Source organism: Carcharodon carcharias, chromosome 6 (assembly GCF_017639515.1).
Source record: "Carcharodon carcharias isolate sCarCar2 chromosome 6, sCarCar2.pri, whole genome shotgun sequence".
Lineage (NCBI taxonomy): Eukaryota > Metazoa > Chordata > Chondrichthyes > Lamniformes > Lamnidae > Carcharodon > Carcharodon carcharias.
The window spans coordinates 16,250,670-16,277,980 of record NC_054472.1 but is presented as its reverse complement, the minus strand read 5'-3'; the positions used below and the strand labels follow the sequence as shown (position 1 = coordinate 16,277,980).

At 41.9% G+C, this 27,311-nt stretch overlaps 1 protein-coding gene across 1 annotated transcript; it reads right to left on the bottom strand.

The window, feature by feature from the left end:
* Nucleotides 1-266: 266 nt before the first annotated feature.
* On the bottom strand, nucleotides 267-26,854 carry eef1e1 (eukaryotic translation elongation factor 1 epsilon 1). Its single transcript, XM_041189140.1, has 4 exons — nucleotides 26,742-26,854; nucleotides 14,439-14,639; nucleotides 12,670-12,765; nucleotides 267-1,406 (listed from the first exon to the last, which is right to left on the bottom strand). The coding sequence occupies exons 1-4, from the start codon at nucleotides 26,835-26,837 to the stop codon at nucleotides 1,266-1,268; spliced, it is 534 nt and encodes a 177-aa protein (XP_041045074.1). The 5' UTR covers nucleotides 26,838-26,854; the 3' UTR covers nucleotides 267-1,265.
* Between the last annotated feature and the right edge of the window lie 457 nt (nucleotides 26,855-27,311).

The window sequence follows — 27,311 nt, the reverse complement described above, 5'->3', positions numbered from 1 at the left end:
TCGGCAATGGCTGTTTAACAGTTGTTCTGCTCTTTGTCTCAGGCTGTCAACACTTGAATGGTTGCTCTCAACTGATAACACCATCCATGAAAGAACTGTAAGTATGTGGATAATGGCTAGTTAGATTTTTAAATTCAAAGCTTACTTAGCATCAGTTCATTCACAAGACAAAGCATTAAACATGGTATTCAGTATTAAAATAAATAGTCTCAGGTTTGTGCTGAGTATTGAGACATTCATATCTTTCTCATACATAATGCACCAGATTTGTTCAAATTTATGATTTATTTTCATGTACATTAGTATGCGTTCCAGACACCAATAAATATTGATCATTTACTGTCAAATGAACACTGCATACACTTACTTTGAAATTACCATTGTAAAACTGCGTCAAATGGTGCAATCAGAAGTTAAGGATCTTCACAGTTGAGCTAAGGTTGCTGGCATCCTTTGACAAGTCCTTCCAAATTGGCATTTCTTCACCAATCTCAAATTAAAAATGATGTAAACAATATATAATTTAATAATGTAAAACTACACAAGATAGGTTGGTTATGGAATTTGAGCCGTAATTAACAAGAAAGCAAGCTGTTAGCTGGTTGAAATATTTAGGAAAGCAAGTTCAACAGCACCCTTTCATTTAAAGCAGTTAGATATAATGCTCCAGAGCAAAGGGTTAGTGTAATATCACGGCCCAATTCATCACCAGCATTAGGTACAGTAGTTAAAGAATCTTTCCCCAATGACATGCACAGTGTGAGACCACATTGTTAACCACCAGCAAGTGGCATTTATTTATTAAAATAACAGTCCAATCTACTTCCAGCCATTTCCCTTTCACAATGTGAACCGCTAGACTCCTTTAGTGATTGAATTACACTAAAAACGCCCTTTATAAAACGAATAAGCTTGACAATTCTAGCTCACTGCACCATCCGAAGTGGAAGGTTCTGGTCAGAAATAAGACTCATGTTAACTTTGCATAGCCATTTTAACATGAGTTAGTACAGAAAGCAGACAAAGCCTGTAACATTGACACGCTACCTGATTTTGGAGTTAAATAAGAAAAAAAATGGAGTTTAAAAAATAATTTGCTGTGCATTACATTTTCACCAAAAGCAGACACAACAGGCAGACAAAAGAACAAGAGGCCCATTCCTCTGTGCTGGAATCAGCAAATGTGCCGTCAACCCTCACTATTTCAATGCTGACAAGCAGATGTTCAGATTCAGCATGACTCATGAAGACTGTATGCAGCTTTCCTAGTGGACGGTAGAATAGAGTCTATTCTTCATGAAGATGACAGCGGCAGAGTGCTGTCGGACTCCTGGATAGTGTTGGATATGATTGAACCACCGAGACACATTCATGTATTTCTCTCTCTCTTCGTGGGTTAGTTCGGCCTAGAAATAAACATGTCAAAAGTAGATAAGAACAAGAGAAGCCGCTTTACATAATGAGACATCTTCTAACCAAACTGGGTCAATAGTCAAATGAATATGGTGCAAGACAGAATCTCTCAGACTAGAAAACGTCCAAGTTTGATGATACACGCTCAGTGCTGAATTAACTGACCAGTTGAGGATGTGGCACAGGGTAACATATTGCTCCTGTGTATGCTAGAATTAGTTATGTGCTCACAAATCAGCTTAAACTATTTCAATCCTTGGGGGGTTGAGGAAGAAGTGGGTGGCAAGGAAGATAACAGCTAGGGTTTTGGCTCCTAATTACCTCGTGATCCCAGTTTTAAAAACTCATCAAGAGAACATGGAATTGTGTTCACCTGTGATGCACTCACAGTTGAACTGCTTGCTAAAATTTACTGTCTGAGTGCTTACAAAGGTCTTTGGATGAGCTGCAAGGTGGCTGGGCACATTCAGAAGGAAAGATCAAAAATAATCAGCAGGAAGATGAGATAGAAGTAAATCAGCAAAAGCTGGAGTGTGTGTTTATATGCAAAGGAAAGCTTTTATCAATAAAAAGGTTCAGGTATGTATAGTGAAGTAGGTATAGTACAAAAAGCTGAGTTTATGATTTATGCTTAAGAGTGGCCAAATGTGAAGGCAACCCATAAATACAGACATACTGTGCACAAGTGATCTGTACTCCCATCATTTTCATGTCCATAGCGCAAATTGTAAGGCACATTAAAATTAACTGCATGTCTGAAAAAAAGCAGGTAGCACTGGTTAATGTTCCCACTAAGCTGCACAGGTATGTGGGCCACGCAGTAATCTGGAAGGTAATGCACAGTACAACTGGGCCACACAGCAAACTTAAATGGATTGCCCAGTGCAACAAAGCTATAAACAAGCTACACTCAACAAAGAAAAATTGAAGGGATCATTGGCACTGGTGTGTTTATCCCCTCCAGCTGTCACTAAAATGAAGGAGGCATTAATTCTTCACCCTGAATTACAGAGGAGGGAGTGTCCACATGATGCACCTGGCACCATGAGTGTGGGGCAGGCTTGATGGACCAGCTGGTCATTTCCTGTTGTTAATTTTCTATGTCTATGCATGGTATTATACCTGCAAACAATGACCAGGGCAGCTGTGCTGATGATGGATAGACTGAGCCACAAACAGGTGTAGGAATGTCAGGTTTTGTAAATGGTTATACTTTAAACTATTTAATCCAAGATAGAATTGAGTTTGGGGAGGAGGGCGGGGGGGGGGGTCTAGACAACAGCTAATTTGCATTTCTATCTGGGTACAGGGCCAATGTGATTCATGTTGTCATGGACATGGCTTTAGGAGGGGAAGAGAGGTCCATAGGAATCTATTGTAGGATTGGGTTGCAGGTTTTCCTAAAAGATCCCTGAACCTCAGACACAATCAGTCTGAAAGAATGAGTGCGAGAGATATAGCCAGCAAGTCTCTATTGCTCACCAGGCAGGATGCTGGTGGGAGCTCACTCTCAGATTGAACAGACTAAGTTCATAAGGGTTTAAATGAAGTTGGAAGATTCACCTAGCTTTGGGTAGAGGGGAGAATCTCCAATTTGTCCCTCACTGTGAAAGTCAGTTTTGGGATTAGGAATTGCCAACCTGGGAATGAAGAGAAAGGAAACAAGCCTTCAGGAGCTAAGAATCATTTTGGACTGGTTCTGAGAGAATGAAGTGTCCGTTTAAAGGACAGAGTCAAGTATAAAATGGTGGCAGAGAGTTTTCAGTAATTAAAAAAAATTAATAGGAAACTTTTTTGTAGTTTAGAGTACAGGTTGCCTACTAGTGTTCAGTCAATATTGATTTTAGTCTGTTACAATAAATGTCTTAACACTTGAAATCATGTGATTCTTTCAGTCATTCACTTGAAAGCTTGAGTTTTTTAAAAAAAGATTATCAGTCTCTACTAGGATCATAATGTTTTAAATATATGTGGGCATTACAGTGCTATTCACTAAAAACAATAAATAAGATTTAAATTAGTTTCTTCACTATATATTTTTTCTTCCTAAGCCATTAACTGCACCTCTCCACCCCCAATTTCTCATTAGTTGGGCAAGTTACCAAAAGCCGTTTCCAGCAAGGTGCATGCGTTGTGTCCATGATGTCAGCATGCATCACTGGGTCTGATGTTCTGCATGGAGAAAAGGAAGCTTGCAACTGGTATTTATTGTATTTTTTTATTTTAAAAAAAGGAGATCTGTATTTTCTGTCCAAGCAACTTTCTGAATTGTGGTTCAAGCTGTAAGTTGCACATGGGAGGCAGGAGAAATGCTAAGTACGATTATATTGTGCTGCTCAATAACAAAACAGAAAAATTGAATTAGTACAGGTCAACTATCCTTTATCTAAAACCCTTGGGACCGACTGCATTTGGATTTCTGATGATTTCAATTTATGGATACTGCGTATAAACTTACAACACAATAGCCGAAGCCTAGGCTACCTATAATCTAAAGCAAATAAAATGGCCAGAAAAGTAAGATGTACTGAATACTAAATACAGTGTACCTGTAATAAGTTTCTTTTGACCTGTTCACCACAAAAATCACAAGGTCAACAGTGCAAACAACTAGACTTCCTGCACTAAAGGTCGATGAGGTTAAAAAAAAAGGTGCTGTTTTTGGATTTACAGATAAAGGATATTTGACAGATTATGAGCTGAGGTGAGCAAAATGCTAAAGGCAGAGGATCATCAGGTGGAGTGTCTGTTCTGCAAATACAAAAGATGCTTGGACAGCGACATAAGAGAGCACTGGGATAAAAAGGGGCGTGGAAGTATTGGAGATAAGTAGAACAGCAGGGGCAAAAATGCTGAATGCAGCACTTCTACATATTCATGAGCAGAAAAACAGGGAATTCAGGTCAACTAGTGAGCCTTGCAGAAAGTCTGTTGGCTAATTTTCTCAGGACATTTTGCCCAATAGCAAAATCAAGTCCACCAACCTCAGCAGAAAATATTTAGGGGACAATGAATGATGACAGTGACAAATTATGGTTGGTCAGAAATATTGCAAGTTCCTTAATTTTTGATGAATTACTTGATATTCTTGACCATCCAGTGATATAATTTGCCTTTTATGATCTGGTTGTGAAGAAGCCTGCACTTGTGTTGGCTGGTCTGGGTTTCATCACTGCTGGTCCCAGTTGCCAGATGTGTAGTTATGGCAGTCTTGCTTGGCATGAACAAACAACTGTGAAATGAAACTTGGTTTGTTTGTAGTGTGCAGCTAAATGATGATCCATATCTGTTTTATGTCCAGCTCAGCTCCTGCAGACCAGAGTCTCATGCAAGGTAGTTCTGAAATGCTGACTATGAAGCAGTTCATCATTACTAGCTCAAGAATGTGGACAGATTGGGAAAAGTGCTTTATGTTGGTTGCAAAGAGACCCACATAGCACGAGGCCTGCTAAAAGCTGTGGTATCCACAAGATGGTTCGGATTGTATTTCGCTGCAGAGATTGTTCAAAAGACATAGTGCGTTTTAATTTGAAATTTTAAAAAAATGCAGCACATATTCAGCAGGTTAAGCAACCATCTGTGAAGAAAGAAAGAGTTAATATTTCAGGTCCATCTTTTGTACAGTTTTAGGAGCAGAAGCTGTTGTTAGTTTTAATGTCAAGTTCCCTAACCAGTCCAATGCCCTACTGGAGTGCAAGTGTAACCCCAGTATGTCAGCCTCAAACTTGAGTTGGGGCCAGGTGCTATTATGTGCTCCATGGTTTGGTCAGGGTTACCACAGTCACAGTCAGGCATAGTGGCCACATTGGACATGTCCAGTCTGTATTCTATTGAGGATTGTCCAAATGCTCCAGGGGGGACTGAAGCCTGGTTGTTGAGATGTTGGGTCGAAGACAACGTGTATATTTGGAAGGGTGTTTTCTTCCCAAGTCTTCCTCCAGGTTTGTGTTTTTTCTTTAAATTCCTTTCATGAGATTTGGGCATCGCTAGCTAGGCCAACATTTATTGCCCATCCCTAATTGCCCTTGAGGTGGTGCTGATAAGCTGCTGCCTTGAACCACTGCAGTCTATGTGGTGTAGGTACACCCACAGTGCTGTTAGGGAGTTCCAGCATTTTGACCAAGCAATAGTGAAAGAACGGTGATATATTTCCAAGGCGAGATGATGTGTGGCTTGGAGGGGAACTTGTAGGTGGTGGTGTTCCATGCATCAGTTGCCCTTATTCTTCTAGGTGGTAGAGGTTGCGGGTTTGGTTTGGAAGGTGCTGTCAGAAGAGCTTTGGTGAGTTTCTGCAATTCATCTTGTAGATGGTACACACTGCTGTTACTGTGTGTCAGTGGTGGAGGGACTGGATGTGGAAGGTGATGGATGTGGTGCCAATCCAGCGGGCTGCTTTGTCCTGAAATACTATCGAGCTTCTTGAATGTTGTTGAAGTTGCACTCATCTATGCAAGTGAAGAATATTCCATCATGCTCCTGACTTGTGCCTTGTAGATAGTGGCAGGCTTTGAGGAGTCAGGACTTGAGTTACTCTCCGCAAAATTCCTAGCCTCTGACCTGCTCTTGTAGCCACAGTATTTATATGGCTGTATCCAGTTCAGTTTCTGGTCAATGGTAACCCCAGAATGTTGTTACTGAGGGATTCAGTGATGGTAATGCCATTGAATATCAAGGTTCTGGGCCCTGACAACATCCCGACAATAGTGCTGACTTGTGCTCCAGAACTAACTGTGCTCTTTGGCACGTTGTTTCAGTACAGTCACCACACAGGCATCTACCCAGCAATGGGGAAAATTGCCCAGGTGTGTCCTGTCCACAAAAAGCAGGACAAGTCCAACCAGATTCTTGTTAGAGATGGTCATTGCCTGGCACTTGTGTGGCACGAATGTTGCTTGCCGCTTATCACCCTAAGCTTGAATGTTGTCCAGGTTTTGCTGCATATGGTCATGGACTGCTTCAGTATCTGAGGAGTCAAGAATGGTGAACACTGCACAATCAGCGAGCATCCCCACTTCTGACCTTATGATGGAGGGAAGGTCATTGATGAAGCAGCTGATGATTGGGCCTAGGGCACTACCCTGAGAACTCCTGCAGTGATGTCCTAGGACTGAGACCTCCAACAGCCACAACCATCTTCCTTTGTGCTAGCTATGACTCCAACCAGTGGAAAGCTTTCCCTCTTAACCCCATTGACTCCAGTTTTGACAGGGCTCCTTATTGCCATACTCACTCAAATACTGCCTTGATGTTAAGGACAATCATTCTTGAATGCAGCTCTTTTTGTCCATGTTTGAACCAAGGCTGTAATGAGGTCAGGAACTGAGTGACCCTGGCAGAATCCAAACTGAGCAGGTTATTGCTGAGTAAATACTGCTTGAAAGCACTGTCGTTGACACTATCCATCACTTTACTGATTATCAAAAGTAGAAAGTGGTAATTGGCCGTTTTGGACTTGTCCTGCTTTTTTGTGCACAGGACATACATGGGCAATTTTCCACATTGCTGGGTGGATGCCAGTGTTGCAATTGCAATTTGGCTAGGAGCGTGGCTAGTTCTGGAGCACAAGTCTTCAGTACTATTGCTGGAATGTTGTCAGGGCCCATAACCTTTGCAGCACCTATTGCCTTCAGATCCTTATGGAGTTGGAGATGTTCAATTCACGTCCAGAGGGGGTTTTGCAGAGCCAAGTGGCAAGTTGGGAGGGTCTTGAAGGTCTCTGTGCACGGGGAAGTCCAAATTCCTGCTAATATGTTCCCTGCGTGTTCCTGCATTCCACCAAATGGAGGGAGGGGCGATACTTTTGAGGACTGGTAACCACTGGGTTGCAACTGCACTCAGAGTTCCAGAGATTATCCTATTACTGAGTGAGGTAGTGTGTCAATGAGTTTGGTGTGATGACTTGAGGCCTATACTGGTGCACAGTACTCAGCTATAGGAGGAGTGTGAAGGATGGAAGATTTTGCAACCCAGCTTGTGGATGATATTCTCTTGTGTTTTGGTCTTTTTGGCAGTCTTTTGGAGGTGGTGATGATAGGTTAAGGAGCAGGCAACAGTCACTGGAAGATAGGTCATACTGCATTTTTTCTCCACGGAAGGTGACATTTAGGGTGTTGTGTGCCTTGCAGTTTTCAAACTGGAATGTAGATACAATGGACTTGGCAGCAGATTCTACTTTTGGAAATATTCAGCCATTTTTGACCAATCAGAATTTAGTGAGGCTTCCATATCCCAGAAAGATTTTGCCTGACTTATCAAGGTTTAGTGTCGATATAAATGCATTTTTGTGATAATGTGGCGGTCATGTCGCTAACGTAGATGTTAAAAAGCGTGGGTGCCAGGACACAGCCCTGTTGGAGACCGTTGAGTATGTTCTTGGAGTGCTGACCTTGTCTCATTGGTAGACCTTCATCCTTCAAAAAAAATTACGTTAATGACCCTTCAGAACTGGAAAATGTTACAGATTTAACAGGTTTTAAGTACAAAGGCAGGGAAAGTGGTGGTAAGAACAAAAGGGTAATTAAAGGCCAGTGCGTTTAACATCAGTGGTAGGGAAACTTTTGGAAAAAAACTAAGGGCAGAATTAATCTCCACTTGGAGAGGCAAGGATTAATCAAAGATAGTCAGCATGGCTTTGTCAGAGAGAGATCGTGTCTAACAAATTTGATTGAATTTTTCGAGGAGGTAACTAGGTGTGTAGATGAGGGTAGTGCAGTTGATCTAGTCTACATGGACTTGCATGGGAGACTGGTCAAGGAGGTATGAGCCCATGGGATCCAGGGCAATTTGGTAAACTGGATCCAAAATTGGCTTAGTGGCAGGAGGCAGAGGGTGATGGTCGAAGGTTGTTATTGTCACTGGAAGCCTCTGTCCAGTAAAGTACTGCAGGGTTTGGTGCTGGGTCCCTTGCTGTTTGTAGTGTACACTAATGATCCAGACATGAATGTAGGAGGTACGATCAGTAAGTTCGCAGCTGCCACGAAAATTGGTGGTGTGGTAAATAGAGGGGAGGAAAGCCTTAGACTACAGGACGATCTAGACCGGCTGGTCAGATGGGCAAAACAGTGGCAAATGGAAGTTAATCCTGAAAAATGTGAGGTGATGCATTTTGGGAGGACTAACAAGACAAGGGAGTACACGATGAATGGTAGGACCCTAGGAAGTACAGAGGATCAGAGGGGCCTTGGCGTGCATGTCCATAGATCCTTGAAGGCAGCAGGACAAGTAGATAAGGTGGTTAAGGCGGCATATGGGATACTTGCCTTAATTAGTCGAGGCGTTGAACACAAAAGTAAGGAGGTTATGATAGAGCTGTATAAAGTGTTAGTTAGGCCACATCTGGAGTAGTGTGTGCAGTTCAGGTCGCCACTCTATAGGAAGGATGTGACTACACTGGAGAGAGTCCAGAGGAGATTCACCAAGGCGTTGCCTGGGCTGGAGGTTTCAGCTATGAAGAGAGACTGGATAGGCTGGAGTGTTTTCCTTAGAGCAGAGAAGGCTGAGGGGGTACCTGATTGAGGAATACAAAATTATGAGGGGAATTGATAGGGTCGGTAGGAAGAAACTTTTCCCTTCAGTGGAGGGGTCAATAACTAGGCGGCATAGATTTAAGGAAAGGGGCAGGAGGTTTAGAGAGGATTTGAGAAATTTTTTTTTCACCTAGAGGATGGGGCGGGTATCTGGAACTTAATGCCTGAGAGGGTGGTAGAAGTGGAAACCCTCAACATTTAAGGAGTATTTAGATGAACACTTAAAACGCCACTGCATACAAGCCTCGGGTCAAGTGCTGGAAAATAGTATTAGGGTAGATAGGGGCTTGATGACTGGTACAGACATGATGGGCTGTAAAACTCTATCACTCTATAAACGACAAAGGGGATGATGGTGCAAGGCAAAAGGAGATGGTAAATAAAGGACAAGTAAAAGAAACAAAAGATGACTCTAGAGACGTTAGTAGGAACAGCAGAATCATCACAAGCAGTTACCATCTGAAATATATTGGCAGGGGCTGTGATCTGAAGTTGAACTCAATGTTTGATCCAGAAGGCTCTAAAGTGCCCAAAAGAAAGATGAGGTGCTGTGCCTCGAGTGAGGACAGTGGGGTTAGAGGGGGAGTGGAGCAGAGAATTAGAAAGGCAGGTGACTGGAAGCTTGGGCTCGTGATGCATTAGGTACTGGAATCCCCTCCTTCCTCTGTAGACACAATGCTCACAAACACATTTATTGCATTCTATCAAAGGCTCGGCTGAACTCAAGACACCATCGCAGAACTGCACAAATTCCAGAATGAACATTTTTCATGTGCTGTGAGAGAGAAAAAAATGAGAATTGCAGCCTGATTGTTAGAAATCAAAAGTGGAATGAAACTGTGCTCAACATTGAAATACTAATTGTGGAAGGTGTTTGATTCCCATTCTGGTCCCATCTGCTGAATTCACTGAGTATTTGTGTGATTTTGTCTTTTAAGATGAAGCCACAGCAAAATTAAAAGGTGAACTGCACACACGTCTGGCCATGTCGGCTCCAGACAATAACACATCTATTAAGTTTTGGAAAAAGGGACACGAGAGAGAATTTTGCACATTGTCAAAGTCCCAAACGATGCCAAGAAAACCGACTCAGCTGTGCACAGCATTCTAGACAAACATATCTTGGTAAATGGTTAACCTCACTGATGCTTCTTGAACTTTCTAAACTGTGTTTGTGGCCCAGAAAGAGAGGGTATGTTAACTACACAACCTATGATGGGTTGTCACTTGGCTTGTCTATTTAGTCCCTTTTTGTTTCCTTGAGTTAAGCTCCAAATTAAACACTGCTTTTCTTTGAATTTACCCACCCCATTTCTTCATCATTTTTAAACAGAAGAAACCCTCTAAAAAGAATTTTAAAATTGGCGATGAAAACTAAATTTAACGATTCTTAAATAAAAACCACTTGTGTCATAGTTACTATTTTCTCATGTCACCAACGTTTATGGGTGTGGCTGCTGCCACTTGATTAACCACTGCTCACAGGCTCTAAAGTGTACTATCAAGCAGGCGTTTGAACGGCTCCTGTTTCTATCAGCTGAGTGTAACTATCAGGCTCTTAGAATTTGAGTGTGACTACAGCACAAACAAACAGTCATCATTCCACCAATCTAAACTGCAAGAGCAATTTTGCTAGGGACAACACATTGGCCCTTTCCCTATAGCCCTGCAAGTTCTCTCTCTTCAGATAATTATCCAATTCCTTTTTGCAAACCACAGTTGAATCTACCGCCACCACCCTCTGAGCCAGTGCAATCCAGATCCTAACCATTTGCTGCATAAAAGTTATTTTCCCTCCACGTCTTTCGTTTTTTTGCCAATCACCTAAAAGAACCAGCCCACTTCTCCAATTTATCCACGTAACTGAAGTCCCTCATCCCTTGTGGTTAAAGTTGCACAGAAGCACAGCTGCCCCATAACTCAAAGCTAACCGCCACTAAATTGTCAATCCCAACTGGATCTCTAGGATAGCCCCAATGTGGAAAATGGGAAGTGGCCTAATTCTACCTAAGGAAAATCAAAATTTGAACAGGATGACTTATTTTTAATGCCAGGAATCCTGTAAATGAAGCATTTCATGGTTCTGCACAGGTATTTAATTCTACTGTATAATATTTAGAACAAAGAAGTGTGTCATTAATAAAATTAAGCGCTGCTCATACTTCAAGCTTCAAAATACTTGATAAAGAGTATAAAATACTGCAATGTATTAAAAATTTGAGACATTCCAGTACTATAGGCTACAAGCTGCCTCCATGTTATACCAATACTATCTAAAGGTATAACCTCCTCTTATGATGTATGGATATTCATTTTACGCATAGATTCTCTGATAATGTCTTGAGGTAAATCCACTGGAGGGGAATCCAACTTTGAGTATATAAACATATATCTTCCAATTTTGTCTTGTTGTTAATACAACATATCGAACCTGATATAGTTTGCTGTACAAGGTAGCCTCAAGATAATTTGAAAACTTTCAGCTAAATGACACCTTCACATTTCACATCTACACAGGTAACCAATACACATAGCTATGTTTTGGATAAACTGTTCCACATTCCTCTAGCGTACACAATCGGTGGTATAATTAACCCGTAGAGCATATTTTTATTTATTCTCTCAAGGGATTGAGGTGTCACTGGCTAGGTAAGCATTTATCACCCATCCCTCATTGCCCTTGAGGAGGTGGTGGGGTAAGCTGCCTTCTTGATCCACTGCAGTCCGTATTATGGATATATTATCAGCTGTACCTGCAGGGGTGGGTCTACAAATGGTTAAAACAAGGGCGTAGTCAGCTAAGTGATTTAACTGGAGGGGTTGCAGAAAGATCGTTGCAACATCAGATTTCTATAATTCATAGTGTGCTACTTTAGTTGTGACATGTGGAGGCTTTTCCTGCAGTGACACTGCTGTTTGAAGTTAGAACAGTGGGCCCTGGGAATGTTAATATTCACAGCGCGTTTGCCTGGAGATTTTTAAAACCACAGTTCGATAACAATGCTGGATTCCAAATCAAGTGACAGCAGAAAGCATTCAAAATGTGAAATGGAGGTCACTGATCACGTCCAGTCAGATTCCACCATTTTAACTGGGCCGAGATAAGGGTTCCTGGATGTTTTTAGTGCATTAAAATGCTTGAAGTTGTGTAAATATTTAACATTTACAGTGCAAAACAAGAGTGCACAATAAGGGAGTCAAGGGTTATACGGGCAGGCAGAAAAGTGGAGTTATGGTCACAAACAGATCAACCCTGATCTTATTGAATTGCTGAGCAGGCTCAATGGGCTGAATGGCCTCCTTCTGTTCCTATTCCTTATGATCCCATGTAGATTTTTTTTAAATGACTGAATTTTGTTAAAATAATTCAATATTCTACAATAGTTAAGCAGAATCCTTATAATCTTTCACTCAGGGAGTTTAGTACAAGAGAAAGAAAAGGCAATAACGAAATGAGGAAAAGCATTTTTTACCCACTGAGTGGTTAGGGGCTGAATGCATTGCCTGAGAGTGTGGTGGAGGCAGGTTCAATTGAGGCATTCATGACGAAATTGGGTGCTCTCTGTAAAGGAATAATATACAGGACTATAAGGAGAAGGCAGGGGAATGACATTAAGTGAATTATTCTTCTAGAGAGCCAGCACAGACTCGATGAGCTGAATGGCCTTCTTGTGTGTAACCATTCTATGATTCTAAGAGTCAAGTTTCTAAGGTTCTACAAATCACTCACCACAATATGATGAAGACCATTGTACACCATGATATCTGCTAACGTCAAACTGTTTCCAGCCAGGTATACTTTATCTTCAAGGTAGCAATTGAGTTCCTAGATAAACAAAAAGAAATTGGAGTGTAGCGAGGTATGATTGATGTGATGGAGGCAGGTTCAATTGAGACAGTCAAGAGAGCTTTGGATGATTATTTAAATAGAAACCATGCGCTGGATCATGGTGAAAAGGCAGGAGATTGGCACTAAGTTAAAATGCTCAGAGCCGGTGCAGACACGATGGGCTGAATGGCCTCCTTTTATACCGTAACAATTCCATGATTCTACATACATGACAATCTCCAACAGTTAGCAGTGAACCCTTTTGAACTTCACTTAGTCACCCAAGCCAGAGAAGGATTACAGTAGCTCCTCACTGGTGTGGCCTGGCCATGCAACACTATGTTGACAAAATTAAGAACCGTTCTAAGGGATGGATCAAATAAAACTGGGGTTAAAAATTGCTCTGGTTGCAATGTAAAAGCATCTAAATATTTGGAATCCCAGTCTGCAAGTTTGCGCTGGTGGTGCTGTTGCTGCTTAGAATTATGACCATGAAATAGCACTGCAGTTCCCCCAACAGGGCCTTAACAGTATAACAACCATGGCATTCACATCAGCAGCAGCTGTACTGTGCAAATATTGCAAAATATAATAGCTGCGTAGGCCTTAGATCAACATAAATACTGAAGAATTGTTATGGAGGAAGAGTAAAATAAAAAATTAGGTTCAGTTAAGGCACGTCTAAAATTTTGTAGTTTTTCCTCAGAACAGTTCTGCTAAATCATTTAATGATAACAGTAATCCTGTTATATCTGGTAGGTTGAGGTCACCTCAGTAATACACACTGGCACAGATTTATTATCTAGAACAACCCATGTCAAATTCCAGCATCAGAATGACTTCCCCAACCTCTCCCGCACCCCCATAATGAATTCTGCATAGTCAAGAACAAAGTGCCTTAAAACAAGAGAAAGCTCATCTGCAAAAAGCAGTAAATATTTTGGTTGGACGGCAGCTAAATGCAAGATCCTTAGTTAGGATTTAGCTAGTCTCACAGCAAAGGCACGAGTTATCTGGGCTTTCTTAAGGAAACTACAGAGCAAAGAGTGGTTTAGAAACTGAGTCATCAGTGCAATATTCGACCCATAACATAATTAGCCAAATAAAACACCGCTTTTCTCCTGCAAAGGAATGGATTAAATAAACCGCAATATGCAGATAATGGGATGCACCATCCCATTATTTGGGTATTTACTAAAAGTGGCTACATTGTCTTTTCACCAACATTTACTCTACTCTAACAAGTTTGTTGCAAAACTAGTCATATAACATTGTGGTGCACAGTCTGCTGGTTCCAAGAGAAAAGGGAAATCATATTACGCTAAGTTTAACACAGTAGAGTGCACAGCAGCAGCACAGTATTTTGTTTGATTTACCCCCAAGTTTAGGAGTCAGGTACCAGTTACCAAATTATGGTCCATAGACAGCACTGAGTAAAGGTTGCTAGTATGGAAGGTAATATGAGGAAGAGGGGATAGTCAAACTCAGGCCATTATTCCCAAGTGGCTACAGACTCAGTCAGATCTTGGTTAGATCAGTTGACCTCATGGGTACAAATGACTTGTGGCTCAGCGAGTCCAATGAGGCAGTCAAAATATCTTACAAATTAAACAGAACCCTCAGAAATATTTCATTTACAGCCAGGTCTTCAGAAATGAAGTTAACCTTACCTTTAAAACCATCCTTGCATCCTCTTGACTATTACACCTATCTATTTGAGTGATTCTATATTCGAGCCATTGATGAACTATAGCGCTCTTCTCTGCCGTACTTCCCAAGAGGGCCTCCTTTTTGGCCACTTTTACGAGATGGGATGCTATGGTAGTCAACCCCACTAAACTAGGTCCATTATTGGTCTGTAGCACAGGGATCTGTGAAGTTAGAAAGAACAGGTAATGAAGGATCTTCCTACTGTGCAATAATAGAACAACCATTTAGAAATGAAAGTAAAAAGGAAGGTTTAGAGTCAAGTAAATCACCACAAAATGTCTCAAGACAATGACAGCTGATATAGAAATCAGGTGGATAATTTATAGTGAAAAGATCAAACCAATCTTTTAGGAATAGGTGCCTGTTGAACCACATAGGACATTGAATTTAATATATTCATTGGTGCCACTAGGGTTTATTGATCACCTTCATATCAAAATACTAATGGAAGAACAAAATTAGACTTAAAACACTGGATAACAACTTCTTTCTATTATATTCTGGAACTATATGCAATTTTTTGCTGGGGGTGTGGTGGAAAAGGGAAGAAATGAAATGGTTTAATAAGGCATCACCTCAAATTTCTCATGCCATCAATATTTCGCCCTAAGAAAGACAAAAGCTGTAATTGTAATATTGGGCTTTAAAAAAAATAGTTCAAGAAACTTTACATGGCTAAGATTGGTTTTTATGAAACTCTAGAGATAGCACCAATTCAGTGAACAAGCTATATATCATGAATGACTTGAGATTCTTCAGTGCTTAATCATTGTTTCAGCGCTTACTCGAGAACTATTAAGTCATTAAAATCATACTTAAACAGCATTTAGTACTGCATGGGTTTCAGATCATTTAAAAGATAGCAGCTCATGGATGAGAAACACAAAATAGGAACAGTATACATGCATTATTTCTTTAAAAATACCAACCATTTCAAGGCTACAATCTGCCCTTCACATATAATTGGACAGAATACAGAATTATAAATTTGAATGTCAGTGTAAGTGTGCCTATGTGACAGGGAGGAGAGAGACAAACAGAGACTGTTACTGGAAAGCAGGCAATTTATTTTTCTTCTTGCTCGAGTAGTGCCACAACGTAGGAAATAGAATGGATGTTGTCACATTTTTTCTTGGGTGGGGTTCAGACAGGCTTAGTTTCTGGTGAAGGGAGGGAAAGGGGAAAAAAAGGCACCACAGAAACTCAGTTTCCAGGTTAGCCACAGGAGTCTGTGGTACAACAGGTGTCTTCTGCATCTGCTAATATAACTATTGGAATGTACTTCTCTTATTCATCTTCACGGAATGAATGAAGTCAGTACGTGAGTCAAAGCACTCTGCTGTTTCCAAACCTAGTTAAATAACTTGTAAGAAGAACGTGTACCAGCAAGAGACAAGATGCTGTTTGTGCATTGTCACACAGTACAGATTTCTATGATTTGGCATATACCTGTATTTTCAGTTCTACCAATGAGATTGTGTAGCCATGAAAACAAGGTTGTGTGGGGAGAAAAGTCACTGTCTCTACCACAGCTGCCTCGAGTAAACTCCACCCACATATCCCAAATGTCGGTAGCCAGTTCTAGAATAGGAACTTAGAACTAAACTCTAAATGATTACAATGATTGCAAAGATACACAATTTTTTTGGGGGCAAAGGACGACATAAATCTCCTCTTTCTTTTTGTTCTTCTCCCGAAGTTCAAGCTGCTTTGAAATGCATCCAACTGTCTCTTAGTATAAGAGGCGATTTCTTTGATTCACCCAATTATACCATCTTGGATTAACTTTACCTAATCCCTTCACAATTAGGAAAAATAAATTAGCTTTAAAAACAATTAGATCACTTAAATCTACTCCTTTCTAAAGAAAACAGCCCAACATTCTTAACCTTTGATGCTCCTCTGTGTCTTTTTCCAAGGGCAGTAATACTGCTGCCATGATTTGCAACCAGGGCTGCACACAGCTCCCTGTGTATGGTCTGACCAAAGCCTTAACAACATCTCATTTCCTTTGCATTTTATCCCTTTACAAAACCAACACTGTGCTTATGAGGCCAAGTACTCTGGTGGTTTAATTATTCACTACAATTGCTGGATTTCAATCCTGATGAGTACTCTCCCACTGTTCCATTTAGCATAGCTTCCCCTTTCTGATTCAATTCCAGACTAACCCTTTCACATCATCCAGAATCCTTCAGAATCTTTAATTCCGTAGACGTTTATTTTCCAAATAAGTCTTGTGTTTGGTGTTTTATCAATTGCCTTTTGAAAGTGCATGTACTTCAGAGATAACTGGTGTAATCTAATCGGAGGGGTTTAGAACAGCTCAGGAACCATCAGTAAAGAGTTGAAGCTGTTCATAAACATCAACTAATTGCCAAGACTTGGACTTATAACGATAGGCAAATAACAGGGATTCCTCGCTTAACATTGTTTCGTTATAATGTCTACAATAGGCAACATATATCCCTTAAACTTTGCAAAGTTCACTATTACACCACTTGCCAGCAGGCCACATTGAGGAGAATTTAAACGTATTGACGAAACCAGCCTCACTTTATTGAATTCAGTCATCACCGAGATTTTAAAACATTGTATTTAAATCATGAATGACCAATGAATAACTGATTCTAGTACTTTTATTTATTCAGTCTGTAAGTGAAAAGGGACTTCCTGCAAAACAGACTAAGGAGCTGACAGGGATAAACACAGATGGAGGCCAACAATAAAACCCACCCAAACAGACCACTACCTAATAACTTCAACTGTCCCAGTTTATCATATTGTTCTGAACACTTTGGCATGGTGAATTTTTCATGCCACTGTTTCGTGCACTCTCCATCTCTGTCTGTCCTTCCTGCTCCTTCCATCCCTCAAGTTGCACAGGCATACCTGAAAGAGGTGTCAACCATGTGAAGCTACAACAAAGGACTATTTGCATGCTAAACAGTGGAAGCAGCCTGTGATAGACAGAGCTAAGCTATCGCATAACCAAAGGGTCAGATCAAAACTCTGCAATCTTGCCACATCTGGTCATGATTGGTGTTGAGCAATTAAACAACTCACTGGAGGAGCAGACACCACAAATATCCCTATCCTCAAAAGATGGGGGAGCCCATCACAGTGCAAAAGGCAAGGCTGAAGGATTTGCAACCATCTTCAGTCAGAAGTGCCAGGTAAATGATCCAATTCTGTTTCCTCCTGATATCCCCAGCATCAAGGATGCCAGTCTTCAGCCAATTTGATTCACTCCATATCAAGAAACAGTTGAAGACACTGAATATTGCAAGGACTTATGGGCCGTGACAACATTCTGGCAATAGTACTGAAGACTCGTGCTCCAGAACTAGCTCCGCCCCTAGCCAAGTTGCTCCAGAACAGCTGCAACACTGGCATCTATCTGGCAATGTGGAAAATTGTCCAGGTGTGTCTTTTACACAAAAGGCAGGGCAAATCCAACCTGCCCCATCAGTCCACTCTCAATCGTCATCAGCAGAGTGATGGAAGAGGTCGTCGACAGTGCTATCAAATGGCATTTACACAGCAATAGCCTACTCATTGATGCTCAATTTGGGTTTCGCCAGGGCCACTTAGTTCCTGACCTCGTCACAGCCTTGGTTCAAACATGGACAAAAGAGCTCAACTCCAGAGGTGAAGTGAGTGACTGCCCTTGACATCAAGGTAGCATTTGACCAAGTGTGCACCAAGAAGCCCTACCAAAATTGAAGCCAATGGGAACCGGGGGAAAACTCTCCACTGGTTGGAGTCATACCTAGCACAAAGGACGATGGTTGTGATTGTTAGAGGTCAATCATCTCCATTCCAGAACATGGCTGCAGAAGTTCCTCAGGGTAGTGTCCTAGGCCCAACCTGCCACCGCTTCATCAATGACCTTCCCTCAATCATATGGTTAGAAGTGGGGATGTTCTTTGATCATTGCACAATGTTCAGCACCATTCACGACTCCTCAGAAACTGAAGCAGCTCATGTCCATATGCAGCAAGACCTGACAACATTCAGGCTTGGGCTAATAAAAAGCAAGTAACTTTCACAACACACGAGTGCCAGGCAATGATCTACTCCAACAAGAGAGAATCTAACCATCTCCCCATGACATTCAATGGCATTACAATTGCTGAATCAAATCCTAAGGGTTACCATTGACCAGAAACTGAATTGGGCCAGCCGTATAAGTACTAAGAAGAATGCTACAAGATCAGAGGCTGGCAGTTGAAGCAAGTAACTCACCTTACTACCTAAAACAGGGGTCACCAACCTTTTCTTTAACGAGAACTACTTCTGATTAATGAAAACTATCCCGAGTGTCAAAAAGATAATAATATTATTGGATATTATTTTAATAGAATTTAAGGGTGTCTAATTGGATTAAAGCCAGCTGGTCTAGAAGCTTTTATGTTTAGAAGGGAAGTAGGTTTGAAATGGTAATTAGGTAAACAGAGAAATAGGTGAGGTGTAAAGGGGGCAATTTGCATTTTTAAATAGACCATTCAAAAGAGCGGGTGAAATATTACACCTAACCAGGTGAAGCTCAGAAACAATGTGTTTACTTTTTTTCAAAGCTTACTAGTAAAGTGGGTATTGTGAAAGGGCTTTATTGTAAGAATATTTAAAGTTTAAAAAAAACTTAGTGACAATGAGAGTTTACATTCAAAAGGGAAAATATACATAAGCAAGAGAAGGCTATTGGGTAAAAGGAGGAGGGATTCCAAGATCTAAAGTCTCCAACCTGTAAGCCACAAGTCTGTAGGCAAGGACCTGAGCTGAAAGAAACTCATTTTGAATGTGACTGTCCAGGGTGTGCTTTGCCAGGGGTCTGCTTAAATCTGTATGTTTTACTGTTGTCATAACGGGGGTGTAACTGAGAGTCAGATTAATTAGGGGGCATTTGTAGTTATTATAGTAGTAATTTTGTAGACATGTGTTTACAATCTTTTATTAATAAATGTTTAATTTAGTTTTATAATAAAGACTCGGTGTCTTATTACTACTGAATTCAAAGCCTCTCGAAACACACAAATTGCAAAAATAGGTTATGACATTATTTCAAGTTTCCCCCTGGGATTTGGACAATTCAGCCTTTACCGTCCGCTGCGTCATAATACGAGCTACTAAAACATATACTGAAAATATATTGATTGATAAGGGTACGCATTAAGTTATTACAGTTGCATTACAAAAATATATATTGAAAATGAAGAAAACTGATTCTTAACCCTCATTTCCAATGTGAAACTTGACACTGCATGGCGTCCGCCAGTGCTATGTAATCTGGTATGTATCCTGAGGGGGCAAATCTGACGGGGTCATTCAGATGTTCATCGGTCAGGTGCGTCTGAAATTTGGATTTGATGAAGCTCATGCCAGAAAAGGTAGATTTGCAAAGATAGGTGGAACCAAACAGGGAAGCCACTTTCATTGCTGCAGTGCGGATGTTACTGTGCTTCTCGGATCCCCCGAGACTCCAGAGATTAGTGGCAGGTTGCCTTAATTTTAACTGAATATCATCTTGAAGGCTGCCAATCTCCATTTCCACAGTTACGTAATCAAGGTTAACAGTACACTAATTTGTTCAGAAATGTCACCAACATCTACTTCCGTGGAGGGGTTTGACGTAAACATGATGCAGGCCTCCAGCTGCTCAAAATCACTAAATCTGTCGTTGAACTCTTGGGCCAAGCCTGGTCAGGAAGTCACTGTACTCGTCATGTCCAGGAGCCCAGCAGCAGCTTCATTTTCTGCCAGTGTTTGGAGCACAGAAGGAAAATGTTGCATTTTCCTCTTCTGCACTTGCTGTACCAAAAGGTTAAGGTTTAACTTTGAAAGCTTTCACTGCACTAATCATGTCGGCAACTGTCTTTTCTTTCTCTTGCGAATCATAGTTCAGGGTGTTCAATTTCTCTGTCACATCAGTTAGAAATGCCAAATCAAGCAGCCACGCAACGTTTGATAACTTTGCAGTATCTTCATTTCTTGAGTCGATGAAAGCTTTGGTTTCTTGCAAAAAGTGAAAGAAATCGATGCAGTATTTTTCCCCTGCTAAGCCACCGGTTTTCAATGTGCAGCAAAAGATGGTCATACTCGGCTGAGAGTTCATCGAGAAATGACTTGAAGTTTGGCTTTTGCACAAATTGAATTAATAATTCTAATAACAGGAGACATAACATGATCAAACCCCATTACTTTGTCACTAATTGCCTGTTGATGGATGATGCAATCAAGAAACGAGGGAAATCGGGGTCTGCTTTACAACTTGCAACAAACCTGGTATGACGCCCAGTCACTGCTGGCGCGCCATCGGTCGTTCTTGCCACTAGTTTCTCCAGTGGCACGTTCTTCTTTCTGAAATAATTCTTGACCTCGTTGTAGATATCAACTCCCCTGGTTGTGGATTTCAGTGGCAATTCCTCTTTAATGGTGAAGTCTTCAAACACCATTCGAATGAACACTACCATGACTGCTTGTGTCAGCCGATTCATCACATTGAATAGAAAACCACTTACATGTATTTTAATCCCTAGCTGCTCCAGCACATCGGCTGATAATGCAGATACCATTCTTGCCATGGCGTTTGCTCCTAACTACAGGCCTGAAATGGCAGACAATTTCAGGGCTGTTTTTGAAATCTCTGAATTGGGACTTGGCCAGAGTCATTGCGCCCTTGAGTCTGTAAACGTTGCCTTGTTTTTGGTCAAATAATGAGCAATTTTGAAAGATGCCTCTGTTGCTGCATTAGCTTTCTTGATTAGTTTTGTAAAAAAAAGATTGTTGTCTCTGCACTGCAGCTTTTAGTTCACTTACTTTTTGTGACCGCAGACTGCTTCTTGTGGGAAAATTCCTCTCAAAATGCTTGCGCACTGTTCCAAAATGCCTCTCGACATTACACTTTTTTTCCCCACTGCAACTCTGACACTGCAGATTAAACAGACACACTTGTCCTTAATGCTGAAACAAAATAATCATTCTCCCACTCTTGATGGAAATAGTATGTCTTCTGCCTTTTTTTGGGGTGGACCTGCCTCTGCATCCATGATGTCAACAAGAGCAGCTTATTTTTCCTGCCGCATGCTAGCTAGCAGAGTTGTGCTAGTACAGATGGTCCTCGACTTATGTCGGTCCTCCACCACACAAGTCACAACTACACCCATTTTATTACTTACGGCAGTCGGACCCACACTTACACCAGTGTCATTTACAGAAGTTGGAAAACGAGTTAGCTTGCGGCGGAAAAATAATTATGTGACTTGAATCCTGTAATGGGCAAATCTTAATGTGAGCTACTCATTGGCAGGCGACAAGCTACCAGTCACTCACAATCGACATGTTGGTGACCCCTGCCCACCACCTCCAAGGGACAAGTGAGGAGTGTGATGGAATACCCTTTGATATTCTTTCCTGGATTGTGGGTGTCACTGGTAAGGCCAGCATTTGTTGCCCATCTCCAATTGCTCTAGAGAGTTTAGTGTCAACCACACTGGTGTGGATCCGGAGTCACATGTAGGCCAGGCAAGGACGGCAGATTTCCTTCCCTAAAGGACATTAGTGATCCAGATGGGTTTTTATAACAATCAACAATAGTTTCATGGTCACCATTACTGATACTAGCTCTCAATTCCAGATTCAACTGATTGAAATTGGAATTGAATTGAAATTCCACCAGCTGCTGTGGTGGGATTTGAACCCATGGCCCCAGAGTTTTAACCTGGATGTCTGATTACCACTATGCCACCATCTCCCCAAAATTCTCCACTTGCCTGGAGTGCAGCTCCAACAACACTCATGAAGCTCAATGCCATCCTGAACAATGCAGCTCACTTGATTAGTCCTCCGTCCACTGTTTTAAAATTAGGGGTCGCCCTTTTAGGACAGAGATGAGAACTTTTTTCACTCAGAGGGTTGTGTGACTTTGGAACTCTGCCTCAGAAGTAGTTGGAAGCGGGGTCAGTGAATATGTTTAAGGCAGAGGTAGATAGATTCTTGTTAAGGGAATCAAAACTCATCGAGGTTAGTTGGGAATGTGGAAATCGAAATACAAGATGATCAGCCATGGTCTTATTGAATGGTGGAGTAGGCTCGAGGGGGCTGAATGGTCTACTCCTATTTCTTATGTTTTTATCCACCTTAAACATTCACTACTTTCATCACCAACACACAATGGCAGCAGTGTGTACCATCTACAAGGTGCACTGCAGCAACTCAAAGTTCCTTCGACAGCACCTTCCAAACCCATGATCTCCACTGCCTGGAAAGACGAGGTTAGCAGACGCTTGGGAACACCAGCAGCTGAAGTTCCTCCCCAAGCCACACACCATCGTGACTTGGAACTATGTCGTCATTCCTTCACAGCCATGGGATCAAAATCCTGGAACTCCCTCCCTAATAGTACTGTGGGTGTACCTACACCACGTGGACTGCAGCATTTAAGAAGGTGGCTCACCTTCTCAAAGGCAATTAGAGATGAGCAACAAATGCTGGCCTAGCCAGCAATGCTCACATACCATTAAAGCATTTAAAAGAACCTTACTCTAGTTTATAGGTTAGTTCTTATGGGAAAATCTGATTTGCTTAACAATGTTTCACTTAAAGTTGCACTTGTCAGGAACACAACTAGGATGCTCAGTGAGGAATTGCTGTACCTGTATTTTATATTTCATTAATTATAGATGTTATATTTATTTCAATAACAATTCTTTCAGAAGTTATGCACCTAAAACTTAAGCTGTGTGATTTATTTACACCAAACTCAATTACACTGGAAAACCTCACTGACCATTACACTGCAAGGATGAAACATTAGACGGGGAACTTCGAATTAAGTGTTAATTAAAGGAGCACACACAGGAACTTTTACATTATTTTAACTGTTTCAAGGCAGCACTAAAGGGGAAGGGAAGTCATGAGGAATGGGGGAGGAGAAGAGAATTCATCCTGGAACTCCCTCCCTAATAGTGCCCTGTTATGTATATGGACATACTTAGCTCAGTTTGTCAAATCTTTACCCGCTCCTCCCCCCAACCGACAAACCATTGCTGCTGCTTCTTTGATGATTTCACAGACAAGAGGATACTTTGTTACTCCCCAGAATGAGACCACCGATTGTAATGTGGGCAGTGATGCCCACCTTCTGGAAGGCCAATGAAGGGGTTTTGAACATAACAATTAGGAGTAGGCCAAGCAGCCCACTGAGCCTGCTCCACCATTCAATGAAACCATGGCTGATCTTCTACTTTATCATCATTTTCCTGCATTTATCCCCATATCCCTTGATGTTTTTAATATGTAGAAATCTATTGATCTCAGTCTTGAACATATTCAAAGATTGAACCTCCAGAGCCCCCTGGGGCAGATAATTTCAGATTCACCATTCTCCGAGTGAAAAAAATTCCTCCTCATCTCAGTCCGAAGTAACTAGGCCCTTATTCTGAGACTGTATCCCCCTGGCTCTTGAAACCCCCTGCCCCCATAGCCAGGGGAAACATCCTTCCTGCGCCTACCCTGTCGAGTCCTGTAAGAATTTTGCATGTTTGAATGCGATCACCTCTCATTCTTCTCAAATCTAGAGAATAAAGGCCCAGTCTATTTAATCGCCCCTCCTAGGACAATTCCTCCCATCCCACAAATTAATTTAGTGAACCTTTGTTGCATTCTCTCTATGGCAAGTACATCTTTCCTTGGGTAAGGAGACCAAAATGACGCACACTACTCCAGGTGTGAAAAACATGCTCTGGCTGGGTACAAATGGGATTGTCACTTTCAATAACAACAAAAAAATCTTCTCTGATGGAAAACGTTTTCAATATCATTGGTGGTGGGGGTGGGGGGGGAAGATTCATTCATTCATGATTGGTCCCAACCACTTCTCAGCCTACTTCTCATTAAGGTGGATGTGGGAATCATTTACAGATTTTTGGACAATCACAGTCCATCTTAAACAGTATGGAGGAGATAATGAACCCCTTCTAGAAATTACAAGACAACTGTCTGCCGGTTCAGATGATGAGCTGCTCAAACTTTGCTCCTGTTTGGAGAATACCCAAATTAAATACAGCCTTAAAATCATCTTCAAAAAGTGGTTCTTTTTTTCTTTAAGTCTTAAGTGCTGACAACTCTTTCCATACAAAGAAATAACACTCTGCTGCTTGCAGCTGTACAATATATGGGAGTGGGGTGCAATTTGTTATGTGACCTGGAACTGATTTTCTGCTAGTAAATGATCCAGGGTTTTCTCATTTGTTTAGTGACGCCACTTCTCTCTGTCTACAACATGTAACCTTACTTCTATTCACAATGAACATGTAGCATCGAGGTGGTGAGTTAACCACACACAAAAAACACCGAACAATGCCCATCAGCCTCAGTGCTTCACCGGCCATGCAGCATTTTTCCTTTTACGGAGCCTACTTAACCCATTTGATCTGCTCAAAGAAATATCCTCACTCCCAGCAGCACAGAATCATTGTGTCCTGAGACGTATGAAGTCTATAATTATCCCTATAAACATCAATTGAAAAAAAGGCAAAATATTGCAGATGCTGAAAATCTGAAATATAAACAGAAAATGAGGGAAGGAATGTGATACAGTGGAAGGCAGGAGTGATTAAATGACAAAAGGGATGATGCTACAAGGCAACGGGAGATGATAACAGAACAGGTAATGAAATAAAAGATTGGTCCAGAAGAGCTCCTTTTTGTTTCAAGACACTGACACTTCTCAATTTTTATTAAACACCAGCAATACACTTTCAGTGGGGGGCAGGGCAGGGCACCCCTAAGTTGTGTTTGGCCAATGGAAACTTAAGCACTTGGGTAAGCAGAGAAAGAATATCACTTTGCAGCAGACAAACAGAAATGTTACAAAAGCAAAACATTGTGGATGTTGGAAATCTGAAAAAGACAGAAAATGCTGGAAATACTCAGCAAGTCTGGCAGCATCAGTGGAGAGAGAGCCAAGTTAACATTTCAGGTCAACAATCTTTCATCAGACATTTTATTTCTGTGAACTGATCAGTTGCTTGGGTTGGAGAGTCAGTGATGGGTCTCCACACTAGCTGACTTGGGGTAAAAAAAAAAAATTCAGAATTCAAACTTCACTTTTTTTGTTGGTTGTGGCACAGATCATTGCATCGCACAAAAACAGTGGGTGAATGACCTCCTGTGCTACAAACTTCAAAGTTTCTGATGAGTGAGAACTGCAGAAAGATAAGGGAACAGTTGATAGAATTTATGATTTAGCTGCATAAAATTAATTTATTTTAATTAGTCAAACATCATCCAAGTGATAAGTAGCCTAGTTATTATATTACTTGACCAGTAATCCAGAGGCCTGGACTAACGAACCAGGGAGATGAGTTCAAATCCCACCTCAGCAGATGAATTTAACTTCAGTTAATGAAATAAATCAGAAGTAAAAAATGTAGTATTAATATTGGGGGGGGGGGGGGGTGGCATGAAAGTTCCCAGATTGATGTAAAATCCCATCTGGCTCGCTAATGCCCTTCAGAGAAGGAAATCTGCCATCCTGACCTGGTCTGACCCATATGTGCCTCCTAGACCCGCAACAACATAATTGACTTTTAAATGAGAGGGGGGGAGGGGGCGCTGAAATGCTCTAGCAAGGCATTTCAAGAGCAATGAATGATGACGACCTTGGCAGTCAGGCCCACAGCCAAAGAATGAACACGGCGGGTTTCTAAATGTCCTGCTATTTCTTCCTTAATAAAGGACACGAGGATTGTTTCTAGTTTCTTGGACCACTAAAGGTTTTAGCCAACATGTGAAGGTGGGCGTTGTCTGCCTTTCATCTCACTTTGCCCGCACGATGAACAATCTTTCTCCACCCATTTCCATTCTTGGCTGGCTGCCCTCAGAGGCCAGGAAGTATTTTATGGGGATTTATCAGGCCCCAATATCAATGCCAATTATCTCCCACATTTTATGCCAATGTGAGGTTCACAAATAATCACTTGGAGGCAACGACTATCCTAAAAATAGCTCACAAATGAAAATAATAGTTTCCTTCAGGCCTCCCCTTCCCGCATGGACACGTGTATTTGAGCTGAAGGCAGGTGCAGCGAGATTGCTGCTCACGCCGGGCGGGCGTGAACCCCGCCCGATTTAACCGCCGTCACTCGCCACGGCCACCAGGCGAACTCGAGCCCCTCCTCCAGGTTTAAGCCGCTTTCCCGACGGCCCAGCTCTCCCCCCCCTCACACACGGCGCCTGCCCGGGGCTGATCGCTGACTCACCGTGCTACCGCTCTGGCCGTGCCCCAGTTTGCTCCGTCCCCGCAGCCCCAGCGTCTTCTCCAGCGACTCCAACTCCAGCAGCGGCGCCGCCGCCATCTTTGCCGCTCTGACAGAGCGCCGCTCCCATTGGCTCGCAGCTTTCCGCGGACCGGCATCAAACGGCGCCCGCGATTGGCCCGCCTGGGGATAGGCTCCGCCCCCTGCCTCCTGGTCTTGGGGGGGGGAGGGGGGGGCGGGGGGAGGGGGAGGGGCCCAGTGCACCGACACCACCGCCAGCGGACAGAGCTGGAAGTGCACCCACTCACTGACTTAAGGAAAAACCATCCCCCTCCCATAGTGATCACAAGTGCAGGACACCTGAAGTAAGAACAAAAGGAAAAAGCTGGAAAGAAAAATCAGCAGGTCAGGCAGTATCCATGGCGAAAAGCAGAGCTGACGTTTCAGGTCGATGACCTTTCATCAGAACTGAAGAAAGATAAGAGGTTTAAAGACAGTGGAAAGAGGGAGAGGACACCCTTCAGCCTGATCATATACCCCATAATTTCGAGAATCTTGTCTCAGCTTCATGAT